The 24922-nt window shown below is 33.1% G+C and overlaps 1 protein-coding gene across 5 annotated transcripts; it reads right to left on the bottom strand.

Annotated features, from left to right (window-relative positions):
* Positions 1–13199: 13199 nt before the first annotated feature.
* On the bottom strand, positions 13200–19903 carry LOC145592064 (uncharacterized). Of its 5 annotated transcripts, XM_081648550.1 has the most exons (5): positions 19413–19902; positions 18473–18599; positions 16845–18363; positions 15974–16592; positions 13200–15808 (listed from the first exon to the last, which is right to left on the bottom strand). In XM_081648550.1, exons 2-5 carry the CDS (start codon positions 18494–18496, stop codon positions 14461–14463), a joined length of 3510 nt encoding a protein of 1169 aa, XP_081504676.1. In that variant the 5' UTR covers positions 18497–18599; positions 19413–19902; the 3' UTR covers positions 13200–14460. The 5 variants fall into 5 exon arrangements, with proteins under 5 accessions (XP_081504676.1, XP_081504656.1, XP_081504665.1 ...); XM_081648530.1 differs by having other exon boundaries at positions 15974–18363; positions 19413–19903; XM_081648539.1 differs by having other exon boundaries at positions 15974–18363; positions 18473–18589; positions 19413–19903.
* Between the last annotated feature and the right edge of the window lie 5019 nt (positions 19904–24922).

Raw genomic sequence — 24922 nt, 5'->3', positions numbered from 1 at the left:
CCTTGTGGCTCTCCAAACACTAAAAAAAAAAAAATGAACATTATTGACTAATAATAATACTCCAATAGTAAATTTTAACAATAGTTATGACTTATGATGACATACAAATTATAGATTATGACCAAAGCAAAACGACCCAATAATATGAAATACTTAAGAGGTAAACATATGAGTGGGAATTAAGGTGGAAGTATATGTACTTTTCCCTCCCATTACAAAAGATCCTTTAAAATTTGTCTCATAAAAAGAAGGTGGTCCTATTACTTCTACTTTTCTCCGCCGCTTACCATTTTCAGTTTTACTTTTTTTACCCCTCTTCTGCAACTTTAATTTTACTATTTCACTATTGTTGGTTCATGCAACTTTTACCCCGGCCCCCAAATGAACTAGTATTATGTTGGGTTAATTGAGTTCTTGGAACATGTGTAATTTTCTCTTGTTACGTTAATCTTACTACGTATAAAGGTATAATCATTCACTTTATGTACATAAGTGATTTTATCAACATATGCATATGTATTTTATTGTACTTTTACCTATAATAATATGCAGCATTAGTAGATGTTTAACTATTATGTACAAATATATGAGTTGATAATTTAATTAATTCATTCACAATATATATAAGTAATTATAATTAAAAAAAATAATTAATATTGATTAAAATAACGTCCTTCTTGGATTTTTTTTTTTAGGAATTAGAACATTTTATCATGATAGGGTATGTGGTTAAAAAAACACTATCTAATAATCGTATTTATTTATGAATACCTGATAGACCCTCAAAAAAAAAAAAAAAAAAAAAAAAAAAAAAGAATACGTGATAGAAATTTAAAACCAATCGTTCAACGATTACCATTAGTAGCTTATTTGGCTTATGCATTGGTCGTCCTTTGTCATGGTCTAACAATACAAAACTACTTGTTAATGTTGATACTAGATTACTAGGTACTATCATATCTAACCATCTAAACGGACCACTTAACCTTAAAGGCCAAATGTATGCAATATTACTTCTATTGAGATTTTCTTAAATTATCGCTCAATAATTGTAGATAAGTTTGTTCTAATAATATTGTAAGCATATATGTATATGGAATATGGGATGTAAATTTCTATGCTTATGGCAATATGGAATAATAATTGCAAATGTTGTCAAATTTTTATATAAATTAGCAAAAGCAAACGATAAATACTGATAGCGCACACAAAATTTGTCACTTGTTGGAAAAGCATTAAAATTTGCTGAAAATGTCGATCTACTTCTACATCCGCTGTTCCTTTTTATTTGTAACATTTTGACTTTCACGATCTCCATCCAATGCTCAACTTCAACCATGAATATGTGCACTTTTATACGAGTAAATTATATAAAACATTGATATTTTGAACTTACTACGTACTTTTTTCAAGTCCAAATCTATCAAGATCCTATATGATATTGTTTGATGTTTTATAATAACTACAGAGTACTTTTTATAGTCAAAATTCTTAAAATTAAGGTTGACTATAAAGTCAAAATGTAACAAATATAGGAATGAGCAAGGGAGTACTTTTGTAAAGCATTTTTTTTTTTACATGAGAAATAAAGATGTATCATATGTAGCTTGGATGGAACCACATGCATGGGGCTGGTGGAGGCCTGGCTCGATCAAGATCGTAATATATCTCCATCTATTTTTAAATACTTGCTTTATTCCTCCTAGGCATTTATGTAAATACAAATCTTTGATCAATTATATTTTTAAGTATAAATCACAAATATTATCATAGTAGAATAGATAAATAATGCAAAAACAATAAAAATGGAGCAAGTATTTAAAAACGAAGGGATTGGAGTACTTATTCAAACTACTCCATAGTAAGCAACCAACATATTGTATTATATACTTTGTACGCCGTATATTTTATCAAAACTAACAAGTTACTTGAAACTATTCTATAATTGGAATAAGCATGCATGAAAATCATAAATAACCACCAAATCACCTATATTAACAAATCAAACTAGACTTGATCCTAGACTTCCTAGCTATCCAAATATACTTAAATTTGTTACCCACTACATACATTTTACATGTGAAAATGCAGGAAACTAATTTAAATGGCCAATATACTTGGTAATTCCACCATTTTTTGAAGTTATTATTTCATTGTTGGCTTGGCATGTTTGTTAGTGTGATAGTGTGCATAAACTCTCAAAACAATAAATTTTAAAATTTTGTATCAAATCGAATCTAATAAGATTATGAGATCTAATATAATTTAATTTCGCTTTTCACATAAATAAATGACAAACGATGATTGATCAAAATGAACTGAATGAATTTGGTCGATAGTCAAAACAGGATAACTAAAAAACGGAACATAATGAGATTTATTTATCAATTTAATTCTCAAGTCAAATTCTGATGCTTCTCCCAAAAAATTCGGGGTATTGAAAGCTCAATTTTTTGTCATCTAAAAAAATAGTACAAAATAAAAATAGGAAGTTGTGTAAAATTTGCTTATGTAAGTAAGTTTTAATAAGGTGGTCCAGCACCTAAAAAGAGTGTAGGGTGTGATAGTATGGAGTTATGGACCATCCTTAAATAAGAGCCGTACATGAGATCAAGTAAACATGGCAGAAATTTCTGATCAACATTATCAATAATATGATCATCACATTTTTCGGCTTCTAGCGAGGTTAGATTTATAGACAGTACTACACTACCAGTCTACTACTGACCTTGAACTCTATAATTTTTAAGATAAAGTACTATTGTTAGAATATTAACTGAGCTCATTCAAACAAATTCAGGGTATGTTATCCCTTCCTTTCAAAATAAATATTCCATTTTTATTGAGACGATTTTACATATGTCAATATGATTATGAAGATGTTTAGTACAGTAACTATCTAATTTGAGCAAAACTATTTTATTTGACTAAAATTAGCTTATATATTGACTATTAAATAAGCTAATTCAAGGTGTTTGGTGGAAAGTTTATTTAAAAAGCTTATTCCACTAAATAAGCTCTTTTTTAAAAAGCTTGTTTTTAGAGCTTTTTTTAATTAACTTATTCAATTCTTATGGTGAAATGACACTTATACCCCCATTTAATTAAAAATCCTATATGAACTATCTACCCCATAAGTAGCTTATTTGTCATTTCACATAATCAACCAGCTTACAATCAACTATATTTACCAAACACTTTTCTACAATAAGCTAATAAAATGAGTTAGTCAAATTAGTTAATGCAATCAGCTAGTTAAAATTAGCTAACACAATCAATTTAAGCTATCAACTTTTCCCCAAACACAGTCTATGTTTAATTGTATGTATAAAACACTAATGGAAGTCAAATCAGTATATGTAAATAGTGTACAGTTAAAATAGCTAGGACACTTATTTTAGAATGGAGGGATTGCTACTAACCTCTTTTTTCACATTGTTTTCTTACTTGCAAGATTTTTACAATGTATATTACTCATATAGTCATATTCTCCACTTTTTAATTCTTAATTCATTGCATTTCGTCATTTATACTTAAAAGGGATATATAGTCATATCAAATATTGTTCTCTCCTCTCCCTCTCTCTCTCTCTCTCTCTCTCTCTCAACAAGCATTGTTAGATTTGTCTCTATGGGTGGGTATTATTTAATGGAATACTTAAATCTAAAAATTATAATATTTAGAAATTCATAATTAAATTAAGTACATTAATGATTATGATTATGCATTGTCAAACTTGAAATACAAAACTATTGCAATAAAAAAAATAGAGGAAGTTAATAATGGTTTTCTTAATTTCTTAGGTCAAGACAATAATGAATAATCAATTAATTAGTTAGATAAAAACTAAAAAAAATAATTAAACAAATAATTAGTAAAAAGTTAATTGATGAAAATAGGTATGTACAAAATCTCTTAAAAGTTAAATAGTTGGAAAAAAAATACTCAATAACTAATAAAAATGGTAAATATATATACGATGTCTTATATAAGAGTAGTCTTACACTTAAGACCATCTTATACATATACAAGATTTTCATCAGTATTTAATTTTTTGTATAAGGGTCTCTTCACATTTAATTAATTCCAGTTCAGTTTAGTTTAGTTCAGTTCAGCTCCTAATTTCCCCCTCTCATAAAATATTCATTTCAGCTCAGCTTAGTTTAGTTTAGCTCCAATCAGTTCAGTTCAGTAAATGTGAATAGGCCCTAAGTATACCTTTCATGTGATGTAATATAGCACTGACTATTGAGTCACTTTTACCCTAATTATTTCCTACATAAATGATAAAACCTTGAAAATTCATGTAAGCATGCAGAAGTACAAAGAGTAAAGTGTTATAGTTGATTTTTTTCCCTAATTAAGCACCTTTGTTTTGATGAGTATAAATGGATTGACGAGCTGAATGCTTGATTTAGGATTTATAATGTGCGTAGTATTATTATGTACTAAGTATTAATTAGTTAAATTGAGTATTACAATTTAGGATTTACTGATGACGAAAATAAATGAAAATAAATGAAGTTTTCAATAAATCTATCTGAAGTAATTGATTTTAATATCTATCATCGGCAAGAAATATATGAAAACTAATTAGACTTCATATGTACATATTACATGATACATACTCGATTGTACAACTTCGTACTTACATACTCTCGGAGTCTTGGTAAAATAGCAATAAGGCAACAATATAGGGCGATTAATTAGAAGTAAAAGAAAATTTACACTCTTAATGTCCATTACATGCTTAGTTATTGCATCACTTAATAAATTATCTTCTTTAATTTTTATTTATTTTTATTTTTTTAAAGGTAAGAAAAAATGAGCATTAGGAAGCCCTCCTCATGAGGAGAATTCCTAATTTAATGTAAAATGTTGAACCGTAAATTGGATTGGGTTTATTTTTATTTTGTTTAATTGCATATTAAAGTTTATATATATAGTTAGACCCCATCTTGTTTGTTTTATTTTAAAATAATTTTGGATCTACTCCATTTATCTTATTTTCACTTATTTCAGGTGTAATAAGTTCAGATTGGTTCACTTTAGATTTAATAAGTTATAATAAAGGTTATCCAAGTACAAATTACAACTAAAATAAATTTTAATAAAGTCTAATAAGTTTAGATAAATTCAGATAAATTTAGGTAAATTCTGATAAGTTCATGTTAATTCATATAAGTTCATATCAATAAAAATCAGATGAATAAAATACACCCTTAAATTACGTTCGTTCAAATACGATAGGTTTTGAGATACTTGCAACTCAATTATTTTTTGTACCAGCTAGTAACAAAAATTGCCTTAGTAGGCCGGGCTGCTAGCTAGGGGCAATATAGTTTTAGATAATCCCTTTTGTTAGATAATATTTATATTATCTTCTAATCTGGTACAACACCAACGTACCAAACACATTGAGATGGACATTCATTTTTTACGCGATAAGGTCGCTCTTGGTGAGATCAAAGTCTTACATGTTCCGTCTTCATACCAGTATGCAGATATTTTCACAAAAGGGCTACCTCGCCAACTATTTCTCGATTATAGAGACAGTCTTAGCATTCGACCTCCTCCCGCTTCGACTGCGGGGGTGTGTTAGATAATATTTATATTATCTTGTGAATATTCTGTAAAATATATCTTGTGTAATTTAGGTTATCTCATGTTTAGATTGTAAATCCTATATATATTCAATTAATGAGAAAGCCTCCACTAATAAGGAGAATTACACTATTCTACACCTTTGATAAAAGAAAAAAAAAAAAAAGAGTATGTAATTTTATTTATTTATTTATGTTTTTAATGATGGTGTTGATCTTATATCTAAATAGAAAATTATATATTAAAGTTTACATATCAATATGCTACCTCTCACTGTGTGGATTTCTTACTTATCATTTAAATAAAAATAAAATTATTGCAAGCATCATAACACCCCTTTCCCTTCCCCTACTTTGCTATTATAATCAACTAATAGCTACTCCGTATTAATTATGTATCGATAATTTATTTGATAACGATGATGACAATAATTTCTACAAAATTAAAATGAAATTAAAATTAAGAATTTGCATTTGTATTATCTCTATCTTGCACTTAGAGTGAATTAACAAGTCTGCCAAATAATTTTTTTTTCTTTTGGTTCTCATCAGTGTTTTTACAATTTTATTTATGTATGATCTCCAAATTTTGTTTCTACTATAATTAAGAGTAACATGTGCATTGCATAAAATTAAACTAGCTGATTTTGGTATGACGGTGCATGATTAGAGCTAAGGTTGTTTAGCTTGCTTATAATAGTAACTCCCTCATCTCATTTCTTAGGGACATTGTTGTCATTTCTTATACTTTATGTAATTGGGCTAACTATACATAAGACTTAAGAGGCCCAAAAAGTTATCCATATACTATATTGATCCTTTTATCGATAGATATTTTATTTTATTTTTCTTTTAATAAGTTATGTTTTTATTTTTAATTTTTAATATTTTTGATGCAAAAGTTTATGTTTTTCATATTGAGATATCCTAATCTTTGGTGCACTTTTCATATTAAAAAGATATACAAAATACTTTATAGGTTTAAAAGAAAATTAGTTAAGGTGGAAAATATGTGTGAAATGATAGGATTGGTCAAGTTTTTGGGAATATTATTTCAGATAATTAAAGTGGAAAATTTGTATGAAATGATAGGATTGGTGTGAAAGAGGATGAACATTATGAAGTAGGGTCAATCCTTATTAAAGATGAGCAATGCCTTTGTAAATGTTTGTAAGCATACGTTATAGTACTACTTTTTTTTTTTTTTTTTGGGGGGGTGGGGGGGAAACATTATTGTACTATTTAGTATTTACTACGTGATAAGATTAGTCCCACTTTTTTTTTTCTCTTTCGTGTGAGTTTACTCTCTAATAAAGAATCAACCACATTCAATCAAATAAATAAAAAATAACATACATGTACAATTGTACGTTTCATTCGAATTATCCTGTCCCTTCTCAAACTATATATGCACCCAACTAAATATACCTTTAAGTGTATTTTTTTTGCTAAAATAATAATTTTCGCTCATTATAAAATTTAAATAAGTAATATCAAATTTGTAAAAAAATATATATATATATATATACTTTTTATTCTTTTAGGTCCAACTATCCTTAATTTTTGCTCCTTTTTTGGCCAAAAAAAGGGTTTTTTTTTTGACAAACAAAAAGATAGTGTTAGAGAGACAAGATTGGACAATAATGAAACAAAGGTTGTTAATTATATCTCTCATTTAAATTTCGCATGATCTTACTATACAGAGAGCAAAACACGTCTCATTATTCAAGCATTAAATTAAATTATTATCTAGTTCAAAAAACATAAAAATGAATTACTATCTATTAGTGACAAGAACATAATATATTCTATATGGTCTTTTTCATCCTCGTATCTTATGAAGTTATGATCCTTCAATTAGCCATCATGCATCGTCTAAATCCCTAACTAACTTGACTTTTAAAAATTCCCATTTGTCTTTATCAAACCGTTAAGTGTCGTTGATAAGCATTTTCTAAGGGATGTCCCCAATAAACTATATTTAGAAGAATCTATAAATGCGACTTTAATTACATATGCATGATGATTTAATTAAGTAGATCAAACATCTCTAGATAGATAAGCTTAGGAATTGTTTTAATTTTGATTATTTGGAACCACAATTATCACATATTCTCATGTGGTATACAACAATCCAAATATACAAGTACGCTATATACCGCTAAAAAATGAATTAAATAAACATATGAGTGTCATTTAAGTTCAACTTACTCCATCTCTAAACGTTCTTTCTATGATTTGTTATTGTCTCTTAAAGACAAAAAAAAATTACAACATGAAAGGGTTTTAGAGACGAATCTAAAACTATACTCCGTATATCTCTTTTTTGTTTTTTCTAATTAGAAAGCCACTCAAGTTTAACAACAAATTAGATTAGGTCCCGTGTCATGTACGATAATTTTCACTATTGTATTTATTAATATTTTAACAACATATTTAATTATAAAGATCATCTAATTGCAAAATAAGATGAAAAATTCGTAATAACAAAAATAAACATAAAATTATATCATACTAAAGAAATTAATGGGATTATTACATGCACAACTGCACAACTAATAAAAATAATCATGCATTACGTCTTAAAGTTATATGTAAGAAACTAATATTGCATAGTATAAATCAAAAGAATAATATTTTTGTTGAATCTGTGTATAATGGAGTAGTATAACTACCAAATAGTAAGGGAAATATCGCAAAGTATTAAATATTCTCTAAGAAGCTTTGACAATTACAAATGAATAAAATAATAAAAAAAATGTTAGGAAATTTTTAAAAAGGAGATGATGTACACATGCCATTCCTTGTTTCACCTTTATTAAAAAAAAATATAGTTATATCATAGACTATTTGATGCAATATACCGTAAAGATTTTTTTTTTTTTTTTTAATTTCATACTATAAATTATATTCATTTGATTGTAATATATTAGAAAAAAAATCATTATAAGCAAATAATATTTATATTACTAATAAGAATCTTTAATTTCTATTATAATATAGGTATTACGTAAATATATATAATTTTATTGTCTTAAATAAGTTGTCAATCAAAAAGATGTAAAAAGAAAAATCACATTATAATTAGGAAAAAGGGTTTTGGAGGGAAAAAACGACACCAAGGACTAACATATGTCATTCTCGTTTCCTGTGTCTGTTTTAGTAGTATGTTATTGCTTAATATTTATGGCTTGTTCTAATTTACTGAACTGAACTGATTGGGGATGAACAAAACTGAATAGAGCTGAAATGAATTGTTTATGAGAGAAGAAAATTAGGAACTGAACTGAAGAAAACAAACCCTTATTAGTAAAATATTTTTTTCCCTTTTTAGTCTTGATTTTTTTCTATTCCATAAATAATCTAATTGATGTATTCCTTTTTATTCTATGTACTTATACTTTATTCCAAACTTTTACAATTGTTTCCTTTAACACCCCTTACCTTCCTAAATGACCTACATTTTGCCTACGTGTTTACTTTTACCATCTTTATCCCTAGCTGTACAAATAATACAATTAACAATATTAAAATAAGGGTTTCTTCTGTTTACCTTATTTTCACTTATTTCAGATGTAATAAGTTCAGATGAGTTCAGTACGAATTAAGTTCAGATAAATTCTAATAAAGTTATCCATGTACAAATTACAGCTAAAATAAGTTTTGATAAGCTCTAATAAATTTAGATAAGTTATCCATGGAAGCATATAGCAAGAATATTAATAATCTTTACTTCTAATAAAAAAGGTAATATTAATAATCTAGATTCTTATTGGTACTCATTTCTATGTTGTAACTTCAATTTTCTTTTAAAAATAAAAAAGAGTTGTAACTTTAATTTGGATTGAACACCTATTCCAAAAAAAAAGGACCATGTACACGATACACCTACATGCAAGAAGACTAAATTAACACGCTATTTATATGGCTTTGTTGATTGATTAATAAAACTTCAACAACAAAAAAAAAAGTATCCAACATTGGTGGGCTCCTAGGATGCACCATTGCTTTGTAAGATTAAGGCCAAGTACAATACCCTTACAGTCATTCATGGACTTGTGGTCCTCTTCTCTATTTCTTGAGTGACACTTTCGTTTTTATCCTACTTCTAATTTTACGAAAAGCAAAACATATATTACTTGGATAAAACACAAATAGATTGTTCAAAGTCTTCAAACCCCTCATAATATAAGGGTATTCCATGATTACAAGCTAGAAAAAAAATATATAATATAAAACACTACACAACTTTTAAGAACGAATTTGTGACTTTTTTTCAAATTTCCAAGAGTTATATGCATGACGTCATTATTCATCTAGGATGTAAAAAAACGCCAAAAACATATCCACAATTTCTTATCATAGGCCATGTTTTCAATGTGCATGCTTTAAATTAGATGGATCAAATTATATCCTAATCTTATCTTCATCAAAAGTTTAGCTTGATGAGGCTTTTAATTTTCGGCTAGTGTGGCTTTTGAATTGAACCCTTTTCTTTCTTTCTTTCTCAAACTTCTTCTATTACTAGTGACATAAAGAATGGATATGCTAACAATAACTTGTAGCAACTTTCTTCTCTTTTATCTGATCAAACTATAAAGGAAGAAAAGTACTTGTATTTAGCTTGTGAATGATATCTTCGGGGGCAAACACCATCAATTGAAGCACATTGTCAGTGATTTGGCACTTTGTACCTTGATTTCTAGTGCACCAATGCTATGCCTTTTACTACGGAGTACATGATTTATTGGATTGAATGGACCACCAAATTAAAGCCCTGCAACAAATGATTAGATACCATCTAAATTTAAGTAATTGAAGCATCTAATTGAATGTTTAATTCCTTAAGCTGTAACATATTGTACTAATGCGAGTATTAAATAATCGACAAACATACAATGATGTTATAATAATGGATGCATTAAAGAGTCCGTATGTTAATTATGTACTCTATATGTTTAGAAATAACTGTCGAACTTGGTGCAAGTAATTTGTTAGGAAAAAAAAAAAACAAACTCCATTTATCATACATACATGTTGAGTATATTTCCAACCTACTTAGAGGAAGTGTCCTATGTCCGTGTATTATTGTGTTGAGTTTATATGCCATGGCACGACACGAGCCAACAATCCGCACATCCCTTTGCAACGGTTTTAAACAGGTTATGACGATTCAGGTATATGTACCTAATTCCAGTAGAGAATCCTGAAGGGAAGGAAGACCAGTAACCATTATGCAATGTTCGAAAGATGAGGCTGATATACGTACATTTCAGAACATATTTAAGCTTTGCATTCAATTCTACTCTACTCAGCGGAAGGCTTGACCAAACTCTTAACAACCCATTCGCTTTAATGAATGGAGATTTAACTGATTATGATAATACATTAATCATATGTTCTATAGAAGTCTGTCACATAGTAGCCATCTATTTGGAGATAGAGTTGTATTACCAATAACACATTAACGCAAGTCTTGCCGTATTAGAAACTTACATATCAAATTATCTTTGTGTATAATTGGATATCGTGGTTGTAGAATTCATAAATTTATTTATAGTTTCAATTGTGAATAAACAAGGGATGAACATTAAAGGCTTTTGCTAGATGTTTGCGACTTTAGACTGCACGCGCTAACTTGAGACTAACTTCCCCAAAAGCCAGTAATTTTCGTTTGTTATCTTAGTTTTGTTGTCATAAAGCTTAAGCGCTCTCATTCCCAGTTGCAACAATTAAATTCTTCTTGTGAACTGATAATGTACGTAGAATGCAAGGGTAGAACATTAGAGGTTGAACATTTTTGCTTTCCGGTTGCTGTATAGAGCTAAAGACCCATTCATATCTGTCAATTCTTTGTTCGTTTAGGAGACGAGTAGAAGAAACGCCCAAGCAGTAGAAGCTAAAAGGCACAGTAAATGTGGTCGGAATCCAGAACTAATTGTAAACGGTATAGTAGCTGATCTACCTGAACCTTTCATCAAAATAGGCAAACCCACTACACCAGAAGAAAATGTACCAAATGTACAATGCTAAAGAGAAGTGTGTCGCCATCTACCGATGTCCTTGAGAGCTCCAGTGCATTCAATATTTAAGCTAATAACATACTAACTGTACCGTTACGAACAGCGTTATTCGTAAGGAATGCCTGATCTGGTCCACATACCAGCTGGTGCCATTGCAGCGAAAATATACCTTATGTTCCATCATTAAGCCATTGGTCCAAAACTTTTTGATACTTGAAATCTGAAGAATAACTCTGAAATTAAATCCAAGTCTTAATAGCCTTCAAATTTTTGCATCTAAACTGGTTGACATTTTTGAAAGAATTTATGAATTTCTTCATTGCAACTTTAATGCTTTTGGCTTCACTCATTAGAGAAGTTCCTCTTCAATCCTCGCAATTTGTGACCTGTCATAAAAGTCCACTGAATGTTGAGGAAATTACCTGTTACATAGAAAGAGCTTTATTCAAGATCCAAAATGCCACAAAAACTTACTGGAAAACTACCTAACAAAAAATTGGATAATATAAATAGACTTCCAAACCTAAATGTACTCAAGTCCTTTATGACGAGTCACATTCCAATGCTCTCTCTCAACTCCTTGATACCACTGTTTGATCAAACCCACATCGGAAGAATATAAGCACCAGCGGTTTAAATTTTCAGATTCAGGATGTTTCTCTGCTCAACATCAGCAGTCTTAAAGTGACCTTGGTGCCTGTACTAATATACTACGGTTTCCTATACACATTCTGCCAGTAGACAATATCCACATTACCCTGGAAACAATTTCAGAGAAGGATTGTCTCTATAGGAAGTACAAACCAAAGAAAATCAAAGGCCTGCCTTTAAAAAAACAAATAATTCCAATCTTCGTGTTTATATAACAGGCAAGTTGAGCTGATGAAGAGCCCAATGGTACAGAAGAAGCAACCGCAGATCTACATGACATATATCAAAGGTGATACATGAGGCAAAGTAAATTAACTGCCTTTCTATTATTGACATCCATTTTTCTGAAAACTGAAGAAACAGAGAAATCACTCAGGAATCACAGATTCACAACAAATAAATCTGTCAACGAACAAACAAACGCACTGACGCCATTCTAAGACAAAATAAAATGAACAACCAACAAACAACCGCAGAATCCAAACAGATTTCTCAACAGAAGAGCACTTGTGCAATTTTGTATACACCTTCATCAACCTTTGTATACGCAGGAATTTAGGACAATCTTACAGAGGGTGAAACCAAAGTTTTCAATAGAAACATAATACCTAATCAGCCCACTATGACTGTTCACAAGAATTACCAAAGTACATAGCCTGTTACTAACTTAGAGCTTAGAGCTGTATTACAACTTAGAGCTGGCAAAGTTTCTGAAACCTGTTACTAACTTCAACTAAAAAGTGCTATTCAGCTCTTTGAGCAGGTAAGCAGCTTATAAATGATAGGTTGGTTGAGAATCCAGTATTGCTAACCTTTTTTACTTCACACTTGTTCAATGCTCAATACTAACAATGCAGCTGACAGTATCAGAAGCAATCAGAATTTAGCTTTTTGCCATCAAGGTGTTGCAAAGTTCCAGATATTAGACAAACCACAGGGTATTAAGTGATTAAAGTAATACAACAAAGAACAGAGCTCTCACCTTTATCTCAGGCAAGAAAGTGTATATGAACAGGTTCACAGCAATGTACAAGCTTCCTAGTCTCACTAGTGTAATTCACACATAGCAACTGGCATAAATTCCTTCAAGCATTACCTTGCCAAGAATTATGATAAAAGTGATAGCTTTGCAAACTTCAGCAGACAGGCAACATGCAAGACCCCAATCTCTTTGTGGAACTTTTGATAGCCAGCAATACACATCATAAGCTCAAAGTACGAATAAATGCTCTGCCCAAAACACCAACTGCGAATTTCTCAATATTGCATATTTGTGCCGGATAAGCAACATGCCTTAAGCCATGAAAGAAAATAAGTCCTGTAATAGCTAAATTCCAACTGATAACAGCAGGCCATAAAGCCCAATAAAAGGTTGTCCCCGCCATATTTCAACTCATCAACGCCTACACTCAACATCACCTAGCAATGAATATAATAACAAAAAGCACTACACAACATGTCGGAATAACTGATCAATGTATAATATCTCTGAAGACAACACGTGTGACGGACTTCTTGCTAAGTTTGTTCTTGCCAAGCCCCTCCAGTCATCTTTGACAGCAGTAAATTCAAAGGGAAGAAAAAAACAATCAGAAATCAGGAAAATGTAAATCAAGATGAGCCCCCAAAAATCTCATTGATTCAACCCTACAGCAATAACGTCAAGAGTTACATGTGCAGAAAATGCCAAGATAAAGATGACATTCAACGAGAAAATGGTATCTGGATTCAATCCTAGACCCACCTAACTTTTTGTCGAGGGCCAATGTAGACTAATAAAAAGCGCCCCAACAAAAATTTGCAGGCATACTCTATCCAGCGGGATAACATCAAGAAGATAAAAAAGAGATTAAATAATTTCCAGTGATCTTTAGATACCGAACGAAGAACAAAACCACAGGTCAAAGCAATGAAGGAACAACTCTCTTTGTAGCATCATCACCAATACAATTCTGCACACCAACTGAAAGTGGGTTGTCATCGAGTTTATCCTCTTGTCCTCACACAACTGGCTCCTCAACTTCCAATTCGTCCATCACAATCCCTTGTAACCCTGCTACCAAACTCTGGAGTATCCTGGAAAGTTTCATAAGATTCAATCTCTTTTCTGCATCCTCATTATCAGTGCGCCTCATGATATAAGGCTGACCATAGTGTTTTCGTCTGTCTTGATAATTCTCATATCAACATCCTCTATTGGACCCATTGGTGTCGGAAAACCTTCCAGCATAATTGGGTCGATATTGTTCCTCGGACTTAGAATTATGTGATGAATCCATGACATCAACCCCAAATTGCTTTGAATTAGGATTAAATCTTCCATCTCTTTCATATATGACAGAATGATTTTCCCCTCTAAACCTCCTTGGACCATCGCCAATGCGGCTGTCTATACCCCTTAACCCTCTGATCTGAAAACTTGAAACATCTCTATCCCGAAAACCATTAGTCATGGAAAAACTATCATTAATATCCTGATGCATTTTATTTGCCATGCCATCATCAAAGTTACACCTTGCAGGACGGAGAAGATTATATTGTTTCCTTCTTTCTCCAAAATTCTCCTCATATCTAACTCCTCTACTAGCATCATCCGGAAATCTATCTGAAATTCTATAATACCCATCAGGCTTAAGATTTCGTGGGGAATCTATTGCGTTACCTCTGTCATCCCTCAAGCGAATTCTCCCTGGTGATCTATCTGGGGCAGAGTTCCGCTGCTTGTAACCTAGCTCCCTAAAATGACCTGGTTCATCCTTCCGAGCAGAATTCCATCGGTTACAAAGAGGAGATCCGTGGCTTCTTGAAATTGACCTAAAGCCACCAGCATGGTCAGGCCCAGAACCAGGTTGTTGCTGTGGTGACCTTAGTCTTTGCATTCTGGCCTCAGGCCTAAAATTTGGAGATCTACTTCGGTGCTTAAAAAAGGTATTACCACCATTTCCAGCCCCCAATCTTCTCCTTGGAGAATTCCAAATGACAGGAGACCGACTTCTTGATCGAGATGGAGACTTCCTGCGAGAGTGATGTATATTTGACTGCCCTCTACCACCAAATGGAGAAATACTTCTCTCTCTGCGGGACAAAGGACGACAGTATTTTAAGGAGGACTGGAATGATTCATCTGGAGAAGGTCCACCAAACCTTCCCCTGCCACCTCTGCTTTCAGAAAAAGGGCCATGCCTGAAGGATCTTCCCCGACCAAAAGCTGCTCTATCAGGGCTAAACTTCCTATCGGTATTATAACGAGAGTGAAATCCAGCACAAGGCTCTCCATCAGCACTAGCTCGATTTTTTGGAAGTTGTTGAGAATATGATGCATCATCTTGAGTGCCAACACATCCATGGTCATCTCTCTCCACACTAGCATCAACATCGAATTTTGAATGTCCGTGGATAATAGGTGAGTAATGCCTGAAACTTCTACGATTGTCTGATGAACCATCCCACCTACCACCTTGGCGTCCTCTACCTTGACTGTGAAATGAATACCGCGGCCTCTCAAACGATCTCATGGAGCCAAGCTCAAATCTATCAAAAAGACATCAACATATTAGATCCAAGAAAGCTAGAAGAAATCACCTAACACGAGGAAATATAAGGAGTACAGCAAAGGGAAACAAAAGGAGGATGGGGGAGAAGGGAAGAGCAAGCAGTCATTGTAAAGCGTGCATATAACCAACACAGCACTGATACCTATTCTCCATTTTCTTGAAACGCTCCTCCCTATATGCATGATCACGAGAAACTGGACCTTCAATCTGTGACTGCAAGCCCCTTCTGAATGCTTTTTGTTCCACTCTAGTTTCATCACCTTGGCGATCCAGTCCATCAATATGACTTGGCATCCTATTGTTTCTCCTGATATCATCTATGCCTTGATTTCCTATATCTGAAAAGCTCTTGCTACTCTCAAGCAACTCTTTTTGCTGAATTATTTCTGTTTTCTCTCCAGCATGACTCGATTTTATTTGGTTACCTTCATCATGTTCCCCATCATTCCCAACTGCTTCAGAAGCTACTTCAAAAACCTCTTTATCATTTTTACAATCATGAAAAGTGACGGCAGCAGCAGTTCCCAGTCTCTCGCTCGTTCTATCTTCATCTTGTCCAGACTCGGAGACATGGTCCTCACTTGAATTGGCCATATGCGTTTCTCTGTAGTTCGAAATAAAGTCTATATTTTCAGCTGCTCTATCACCAGCATCATATTCTTCCCAAGCATGTTCACTTGACTCCCTGAGCTCCCCATCTTCATATTGGGAATCATAACCCTCCTGGAGCTCACCAATAGCATCAGTGCCAACCACCAAAACTGGATAACATTGAACACCAACTTCATTACTATGTTTAAGAGAATCTTCATAATCAGTATTGTCAGAATAATTAGAACAATTATCCAAGTTAATTTTGCAAGTCTCATGGTTGGAGAAATCACATGAATCCATGAGTGTTACCGAGCAATTCTCAGAGGGATTCTTTATGGTTTCATTATTACTAACTATGTTTCCATCCTGAAGATGATTAAAATCCTTCAACTTAGTATCTAAAGCTAACGGAAGCTCACATCTTTTAGGCACAGAGTTGGATGCCTCAGTGTGTAAAGGGGCATTTTCATCTGATACAGCAACTTCAGCATGCTCTAGATGCTTCTCTTCTTTCAGGTCAGCATTCTCTATTAAAGATTTTTCTTCATGATGAAAATTCTTAGGTGTATCCAAATCCTCTAGAACAGTGATATTTTGGTTAACCTTTGAGCTGGATGACACACACAAACTAATATAACTATCAGCAGACACAGCACCAAATGCAGCATCAGAAGCACAAGCATTTCCAAAATTCTGCAACTGACAGGATGCCACAACACCATCTGTTTTTAACCCCTCAATTACTGGCCGATAGCTTACACTATTATCATTCAAATCTAGAATCTTCACAGAAGCATCATCAACCTCATTTACAGTATAAGATGCTGACAATTGAGCAGTCTGATCAGGGGGAGCAGCAACTACTCCAACAGTAAGATCAACATTTTCATCACAGTGCATGCTTTTAGAGTCTTCAGCCATACAATTCACAACATTCAAGTTAAGGTTGGAGTTGGTTGATAGAGGCTTCTCGCCTAAGGATTGAGGCTGCTTCAGACTGAGGCAAGAATCTGTATCATAAGTGTCCTTGATATGAACTGAACTTTGATTTGCAGGTGATTTCTGTTCACCAGGGAGTAGGCAGCTTTTTGCAGCATGTAAAGTTACCAAATTTTCTCTTGAATCATGGGCTTTCAATTCCATATTTTCATTATGGTCGACTTTTCCAGCATCTTGAGAAATGTCATGAGCAACAACATTTTGAACTCCTGGATCATCAAAAGGCTGCTCCCAAGCATCCATCACTACATTCAAGTCCCAATGCAACTTAACATCTCGGGAAGATTGTCTATGGTCCCACCCTTCATCTTCATTTTTGCTGCATGAAACATCCGAAGAAAAGCCCAAGGAAACATCCTTCATTTTTCCAACAGCAACAACATTTTGAGATGAATTTACAGTAGTTGAGATAGATGCAAGCTCTACAACTGGCTCTGTGGATATACATAAGGATGTTGCTCCACTTGATATTTCAGACGAATTAATAACATCTTCCTTTAATAAACCCTTAGATAATGAAGGTGCTTCAGCATAAGTAGAAACTTCCGGCACTCGCTCCAGCACGGAAGACTCTTCAATGCCTGAACCATCCTCCGCATAACCACAATCTCTTCCCAAACTGCTACTGCAGGCAGCAGCTGCAAGTATTGATATACCATAGAAATCTTCATCTTCACCAAAGCTTTTGTTGGAATTGTCATTTTTCTGAGGATCAATGCAATTTTTATTCTCAACAACCTGGCTCGAACTAATGTCAGAAGTTGGAGATTGCGGTTTGATTGAAACATCTTGACTTTTTGTTTGATCTGCAATTTCCTCCGAACATGGAGAATTGTAAACTGGCGGTGGTGACGGGGATCTTAAAAAGAATCTTCTCTTTTTAATAGGTACGTGCTCTTCCTTATTACTAAAGCGACAGCCTGATGCTAGTACTCCATGCTGCCAAAAGATTATTACAGGAGATTTAGGGAGCTATTTCTAAATATATTCGAAGGCTGATAAAACAACTGCTATGAACTCTTTGGGAAAAAAAAAAATCACGACATACCTTTTTAGTCTCGGATACAGGCATTTTGAAACACTGAACTTGTGAAGGAATATAAAGTATAATCCTTGATGCTTTTAAATACTATCTTTCTGGCAAGTCTTGATGCACTCCGACTACCTTATAAAACCTTCAGACAGAATTAATTTTGAGAGAGACTGCTTTAAAATATCAAAATTGATGCTAGGTACATGACAAAAATGTTTTAGGTTACAATAAGAAATCCAAGCAAGAGAAAACACAAAACATGTACACCCAAATGCAGACTAATCAATTTTATTCGATAGAAAGTTACTACACCAATCAGATTAATCATTCATCATCACAAGAAAACAAGCACCGAGCAAGAAGATATATGGGCATCATCACCAGTATATCTTAAGGTTAAGGGAACATGGCCACACTTAGCACTCACAGTAGACATAATTGATGCCATAAAACACACTGGTTCCAAGAAGAAGGAAATCGCTATTAACTACATAAACATAAACACATAGGATAATTTGGTTCATGTAGTCGACCCCACTTATGGGATTAAGGGTTTGATTGATTAAACTACATCTTTCAAGCAGCATAGAAGTATAGAATCAATCATGGTTCTTTGAAATAACAAAGATCCACCAGAAACACACATAACCGTAATCACAAATACATATAATGATACAATTCCGTCCAGATTTTACGAGGCCTTGTAATTCAAGCCTAAAAACAGATCAAAGAAAGGAAATCATCAATTATCATCCCCAGAAAACTTATTGGGGAAAAAAAATACACAAATGATTCAAACTTTTAATTCGAATCCAAGATACAAGCATAATTAAGGCATGACCTCGACAATTAATTTCAATTATGATTGGTAATACATCAATCAAACACAACAATCAAAAACCCTAACAACAAACCGAAAACAGCATAAATATAATTTAAATCAAACACAACTTACTTTCAATACCTTGAGATTCAATCGAAAATATCACTCGATCTTCACCTTAACCACTCGATTCAATAGATCTTCCCAAAACAACGATTAATTCAAAAGTTCCAGAAATTCTTCTGCATCATCATCAACATCGATTAACCAGAAACTTGAGTCCTCTCAATTATCAATAAACAACAGAAAATCTTCTATTCTCCAATAAAGATGGCGGCAATAAATAGGGTTTTTCTGAGATTCAGCTGCTTCATCGGTGCAAAATTCATCATCCCACTGAAAATCGAACCTTTTTTCTCTCTCAAAAATCAACAACGAAAAATAGCAGAAAAATCGAAGAAAAATACTGAAATAATTCTTAGTTCATCTTCAACCTTGAGCTTCTTTGTCGTCTTTTTCTTCAGTTTCTCTCTCTTCAAAGCCTCGAGAAGAGTTTTTTTTTTTTTTTCTTTTCTTTTTTTTTTTTTCTGTTGGCTGCTTTGGTGGTGGAAGTGGAGGCTACTGCAGCTTCACCACGTATTTATTCTTCTGAATTTCTTTTTTCTTTTTTATTTTTTTGTTTTTAAGAAAATTCTTCTGAATTTCCTTTCTCTCTCGTAAACGAAAACCTTTTTTTCTTCCCCTTTTTTTTTTTCCTGTTTTACCCTTTGTACTTTATTTGACTTTTATGCTCTTTTTTAGATCTAGGGTTCAGATTTTGGATTGAAAAATGACGAGGTGTAAATGATAAAATGAATACTCAATTATTGGGCTTTGTATTTGTATTACTCCGTATTGTCTCCGTATGATTTTAATTTATGGTTGGTAGTCTTCTATGGTAAGTGTATAAGTCTATCTTAAGTAAGTTTTTTATTAAGCTTATTATGACTATGACTTTGATATTTCATAATCTTAAACTACTACTTTTTGGTGCAGAATACCATATCATGTGTCAGGGGTTACTCGAATTATTTTGTTAGGAGTTATCCGATTTATTCAGTCAGGGGTTACCCAAATTACTCGATCAGGGGTTTACCTGAAAGGTTCGGATAAGGGTTTTTCGAGGGGTTCACTTGGTCAAGGGTTACTTGAGTGGTTACTCGGACAAGAGTTACTCAAATTACTCGATTAGGGGCTACTCGGTCAAGGGTTACTCAAGTTATTCGATTAGGGGTTACTCGATTATGGGTTACTCGAATTACTCGGTCAGGGATTACTTAGTTAAGGATTATTTAAGGAGTTTAGTCAGGGATTACTTAAGGAGTTCGGTCATGGGTTACTCGATTATGGGTTACTCGAATTACTCGGTCAGGGATTACTTAGTTAAGGATTATTTAAGGAGTTTAGTCAGGGATTACTTAAGGAGTTCGGTCATGGGTTACTTGAGGGTACAGTCAGGGGTTACTTGGGAGGCTACTTAGTCAGGGTTTACTTGAAGGGTCACTCGGTCAAGTTTAACTCAAGTAACCCTTACCGAGTAACTTGAGTAACCCCGGCAACTCGAGTATTCCCTGACCGAGTAACTCGAGTAACCCCTGACCAAGAAACTCGAGTAATTCCGGATCAAGTAACTTGAAAAACCCCTGCCGCACGGTGCAGCAGGCCGCAAACAAAAATTTGTAAATGTTAAAATATCAACGATGTGAATTTAATAATAAGACCTTGTTCAATTCACCTTAAAAAAAATAATATTCAGTAAAAATAATTTTAGTTCAATAAAAAAAAATTTAATTTAACAAAAATAAGTTCAGTTAAGCAAAAATCATTAATTCTGAAGAAAAATTTAATAGAGAATCAGTAAAATTAATTTAAATTCATTAAAAATAATTTCAATTTAGCAAAATAAGATGGAGTTAACGAGGCCTAAGTGTTATTGACAACATTTTTCGAAAAAAATAAGTAAATACTTCGTAGTTGTTTACATAAAATCGCTATCACCTATCTTCGTTTATTATCTCTCCTCTCAATGGCTCTCATTGATGTTTAGTGTCACTTCAAACCCTATCCCCGAATTACACCACATGTCTTACCATCTTAACTACCAATAATTTATGCTCAATTCTTCCACATAAATGTATTTAAATGTAGAATACAAAAATTGCATCTAAACTCAAAAAAAAAAAAAAAAAACACGTATTATTCTTTATATTCTCTTCAATATTCTACATTCCAAATTATTAATACTTCAAACACTTTATTATTAAAAAAAAATATAATAAAAAAAATTACTCAAAGTAACATTCCGGGACAACGCCCGGGTGACACACTATACAAAACAATGGGAGATTAAAAGAGTACAAATATTAGTTCAAAACTACTAATAATTTGTTTGAACTAATATGAGTATTAAATAATCGACAAACATACAATGATGCTATAAATCCTATAATAATGAATACATTAAAGAGTTTATATGTTTTTATTTATTTTTTTGTACTCTATATGTTTAGAAATAACTATTCATGCCATGCCTTAGTTGCATCGCATGGCATGGCAGGAGCCAACAGCATGGCACAGCACCATCCCTTTGCCAAGGTTTGTGAACAAGTTGCGATGGTTCAGGTATAGGTACTTGATTCCGAAGAGAATCCTGAAGGAAAGGAAGACCTAGTAAGTAGTAACCATTACGCAAGGTTCAAAAGCTGAGGCTGATATACGTACAGTTCAAAACATATTTACGGTGTATTTGAATTGAAGAAAATGGAGGGAAAGGAAGAGAAGAGAAATGTAGAGATGGGGTATCTTTCATTTGGATAACAAATGAGGAAGGAAGGAAATTGGAGGGAAAAGAAACGAAAGGATTAAATTGTAGGAAATTGATCCCTCCAACAATGGAGAGTTGTATTACCATGAACTCATTAACATGTCTTGCCGTATAACAAACTCAAATGTCAAATTATATTCGTGTTATGTCTTTTTTTTGACACATTTTTCGTGTTTAATTTGATAGTGGTTGTAGAATTCATATATTTACCTATAGAGTTTCAATTGTGGAAAAACAAAGGATGAACATTTAAGGCGTTGCTAGAAGTTTGCGACTTTAAACACACGCTAACTTGAGAGTTGAGACTCACTTCCACAAGAGCCAGTAAATTCCGATTTTTGTCTTAGTTTTGTTGTCATAAATCTTATGTGCTCTCATTGTCAATTGCATCAAATAAATTCTTCCGGTGAACCCACAATGCACATCGGCGACTACCGGGATAGAACAAGAGAGATCGCCACATTTTGGCTTTCATGTTGCTGTATAGGACAATAGATCCATTCAAATCTGTCAAATCTTTGTTCGTTTAGGAGGCAGTTCAAAGAAATGCCTAAGCAGTAGAAGCTAAAAGGCACAGTATATCTGGTCAGAATACAGAACTAATTATAAAAGGTATAGTAGCCGATCAGCCTGAACCTTTCATCAAAACAGGCAAAAACCCACTACATCAGTAGAAAATGTACAATGCTAAAGAGAAGTATGTCGCCCTCAAGAGCTCCAGTGCATTCAAGATTGAAGCTAATAACATAATGTACCATTACGAGTTTACGACGGCATTATTCGTATTGAAATTCCTGATATGGTCCACATACCAACTGGTACCATTGCTTTCGAATCCTCATGCTAAAATATACCTTCTGTAGTTCTGTTCCATCAGAAAGCAATAGGCCCAAAACCTTTTGATACTTTAAACCTGAAGAATTTCTCTGAAATTAAATCTAAGTCTTCATAGCCTTAGAACTTTGGCATCTAAACAGGTTGACATTTTTTTAAAGAATTTATGAATTTCTTCATTGCAACTTTAATGCTTTTGGCTTCACTCGTTTGAGAAGTTCCTCTTCAATCCTCGCAATTTGTGACCTGTCATAAAAACAAGTCCACCAAATTTGTGAAATTACTTGTTACATGGAAAGAGCTTTATTCAGGATCCAACATACCACGAAAACACTGGAAAACTGCCTATAATAAAAAAAAAAACATGGATAATAGAAACAAACTTCCAAACTTAACGTACGAGTACTCAAGTCCTTGATTATGACGTATCACATTCCAATGCTCTCTCTCAACTCCTTGATACCACTGTTTGATCAAACCCACTTCGGATGAATATAAGCACCAGCGGTTAATATTTTCATATACAGGATGTTTCTCTGCATTGCTCAACATCAGCAGTCTTAAAGTGACCTTGGTGCCTGTACTAATATACTACGGTTTCCTATACACATTCCGCCTGTAGACAATATCCACATTATCCTCGAAACAATTTCAGAGAAGGACTCTCTGACAGGAGGTACGAACCAGAGAAAATCAAAGGCCTGTTTAAAACAGCAAAAAAAGAAAATCCAATCTTCGGGTTTAATTGGCGAGTCGAGCTGATGAAGAGCCTGATGGGCAGATGGTACAGAACAAGCAACCACAGATCTACATGACATATAGCAAAGGTAATAAATGAGGCAAAGTAGATGAAACATAGAAATCCATTTTTATTATTGACATCCATTTTCTGAAAACTGAAGAAACAGAGAAAACACTCAGGAATCACAAATTCACAGCAAATAAATCTGTTAGCTAACCTAGCAACCTCCAATACCAACTATTAATTTCTTGCTAAACTTTGAAAAGAATACATTTCCCAAAATACACTAAATAATTCTAGGACAGAAAATATGCACAACCAACCAACAAACACATAATCCAAACAGATTTCTTGACAACAGTAAGCACTTGTGCAATTGTAAACACCTTCATCAACCTTTGTTTAGGCAGGAATTTAGAACAAAATATTACAGAAGGTGCAACCAAAGTTTTTAATAGAAAAATAATACCTAATCAGCCAACTAGGACTATGCACAAGAATTACTAGAGTACAGAAGCTACATACCTGTATTAGTAAAACTTAAAGCTGGCGAGGTTTTCTGAAACCTGTTACTAACCTCAACTAGAAGTGCTATTCAGCTCATTGAGCAGGTGAGCAGCTTATAGATGATTGGTTGGTTGGGAATCCTGATTTGCTACCCTTTTTTACTTTCACACACCTCTTCAATGCTCAAAACTAACAATACAACAGACAATATCAGATGCAATTAGGATTTAGCTTTTCGCCATCAGATGTTGCAAAGTTCCAGATATTAGACAAACCAAAGGGTCCTAAGTGATAAAAGTAAAAATAATAAAGAACAGAGCACTCACCTTTATTCCACACTGATCTCAGACAACAAAGTGTATAAATGATGTTATTCTCCACAAGACAGCCTATTAGCCTTTGAGTTCACAGCAATGTACATTCCTTCAAGCATTTAAGCAGAGGGATACCTTGCCAAAAAGATGATAAAAGTGATAGCTTTGCAAACATCAGCAGACAGGCAACATGCAAGACCCCAAGTTCTGTGTGGAACTTTTTGACAGCCAGGTATACAGTCATAAGCTCAAAGTATGGATAAATGCACTGCCCAAAACACCAACTGCGATTTTCTCAGTATTGCATATTTGTGCCAGATAGCAACATGCCTTAAGCCATGAAAGAAAATAAGTCCTGTAATGGCTAAAATCCAACTGATAA

Source organism: Chenopodium album, chromosome 2 (genome assembly GCF_948465745.1).
Source record: "Chenopodium album chromosome 2, dcCheAlbu1.1, whole genome shotgun sequence".
Lineage (NCBI taxonomy): Eukaryota > Viridiplantae > Streptophyta > Magnoliopsida > Caryophyllales > Amaranthaceae > Chenopodium > Chenopodium album.
Note: the sequence above shows the minus strand (reverse complement) of the source record. Positions and strands in the feature narration are given on the sequence as shown.

Excerpts from the sequence above, each read along its gene's own strand:
- LOC145592064 (XM_081648530.1), bottom strand. The coding sequence starts at position 18,496 with ATGCCTGTATCCGAGACTAAAAAG. Across the intron at positions 18,364-18,472 it reads CTGTATCCGAGACTAAAAAG|CATGGAGTACTAGCATCAGG; the intron begins GTATGTCGTGAT and ends ATCTTTTGGCAG. Across the intron at positions 15,809-15,973 it reads TTCAAGAAAATGGAGAATAG|ATTTGAGCTTGGCTCCATGA; the intron begins GTATCAGTGCTG and ends TCTTTTTGATAG.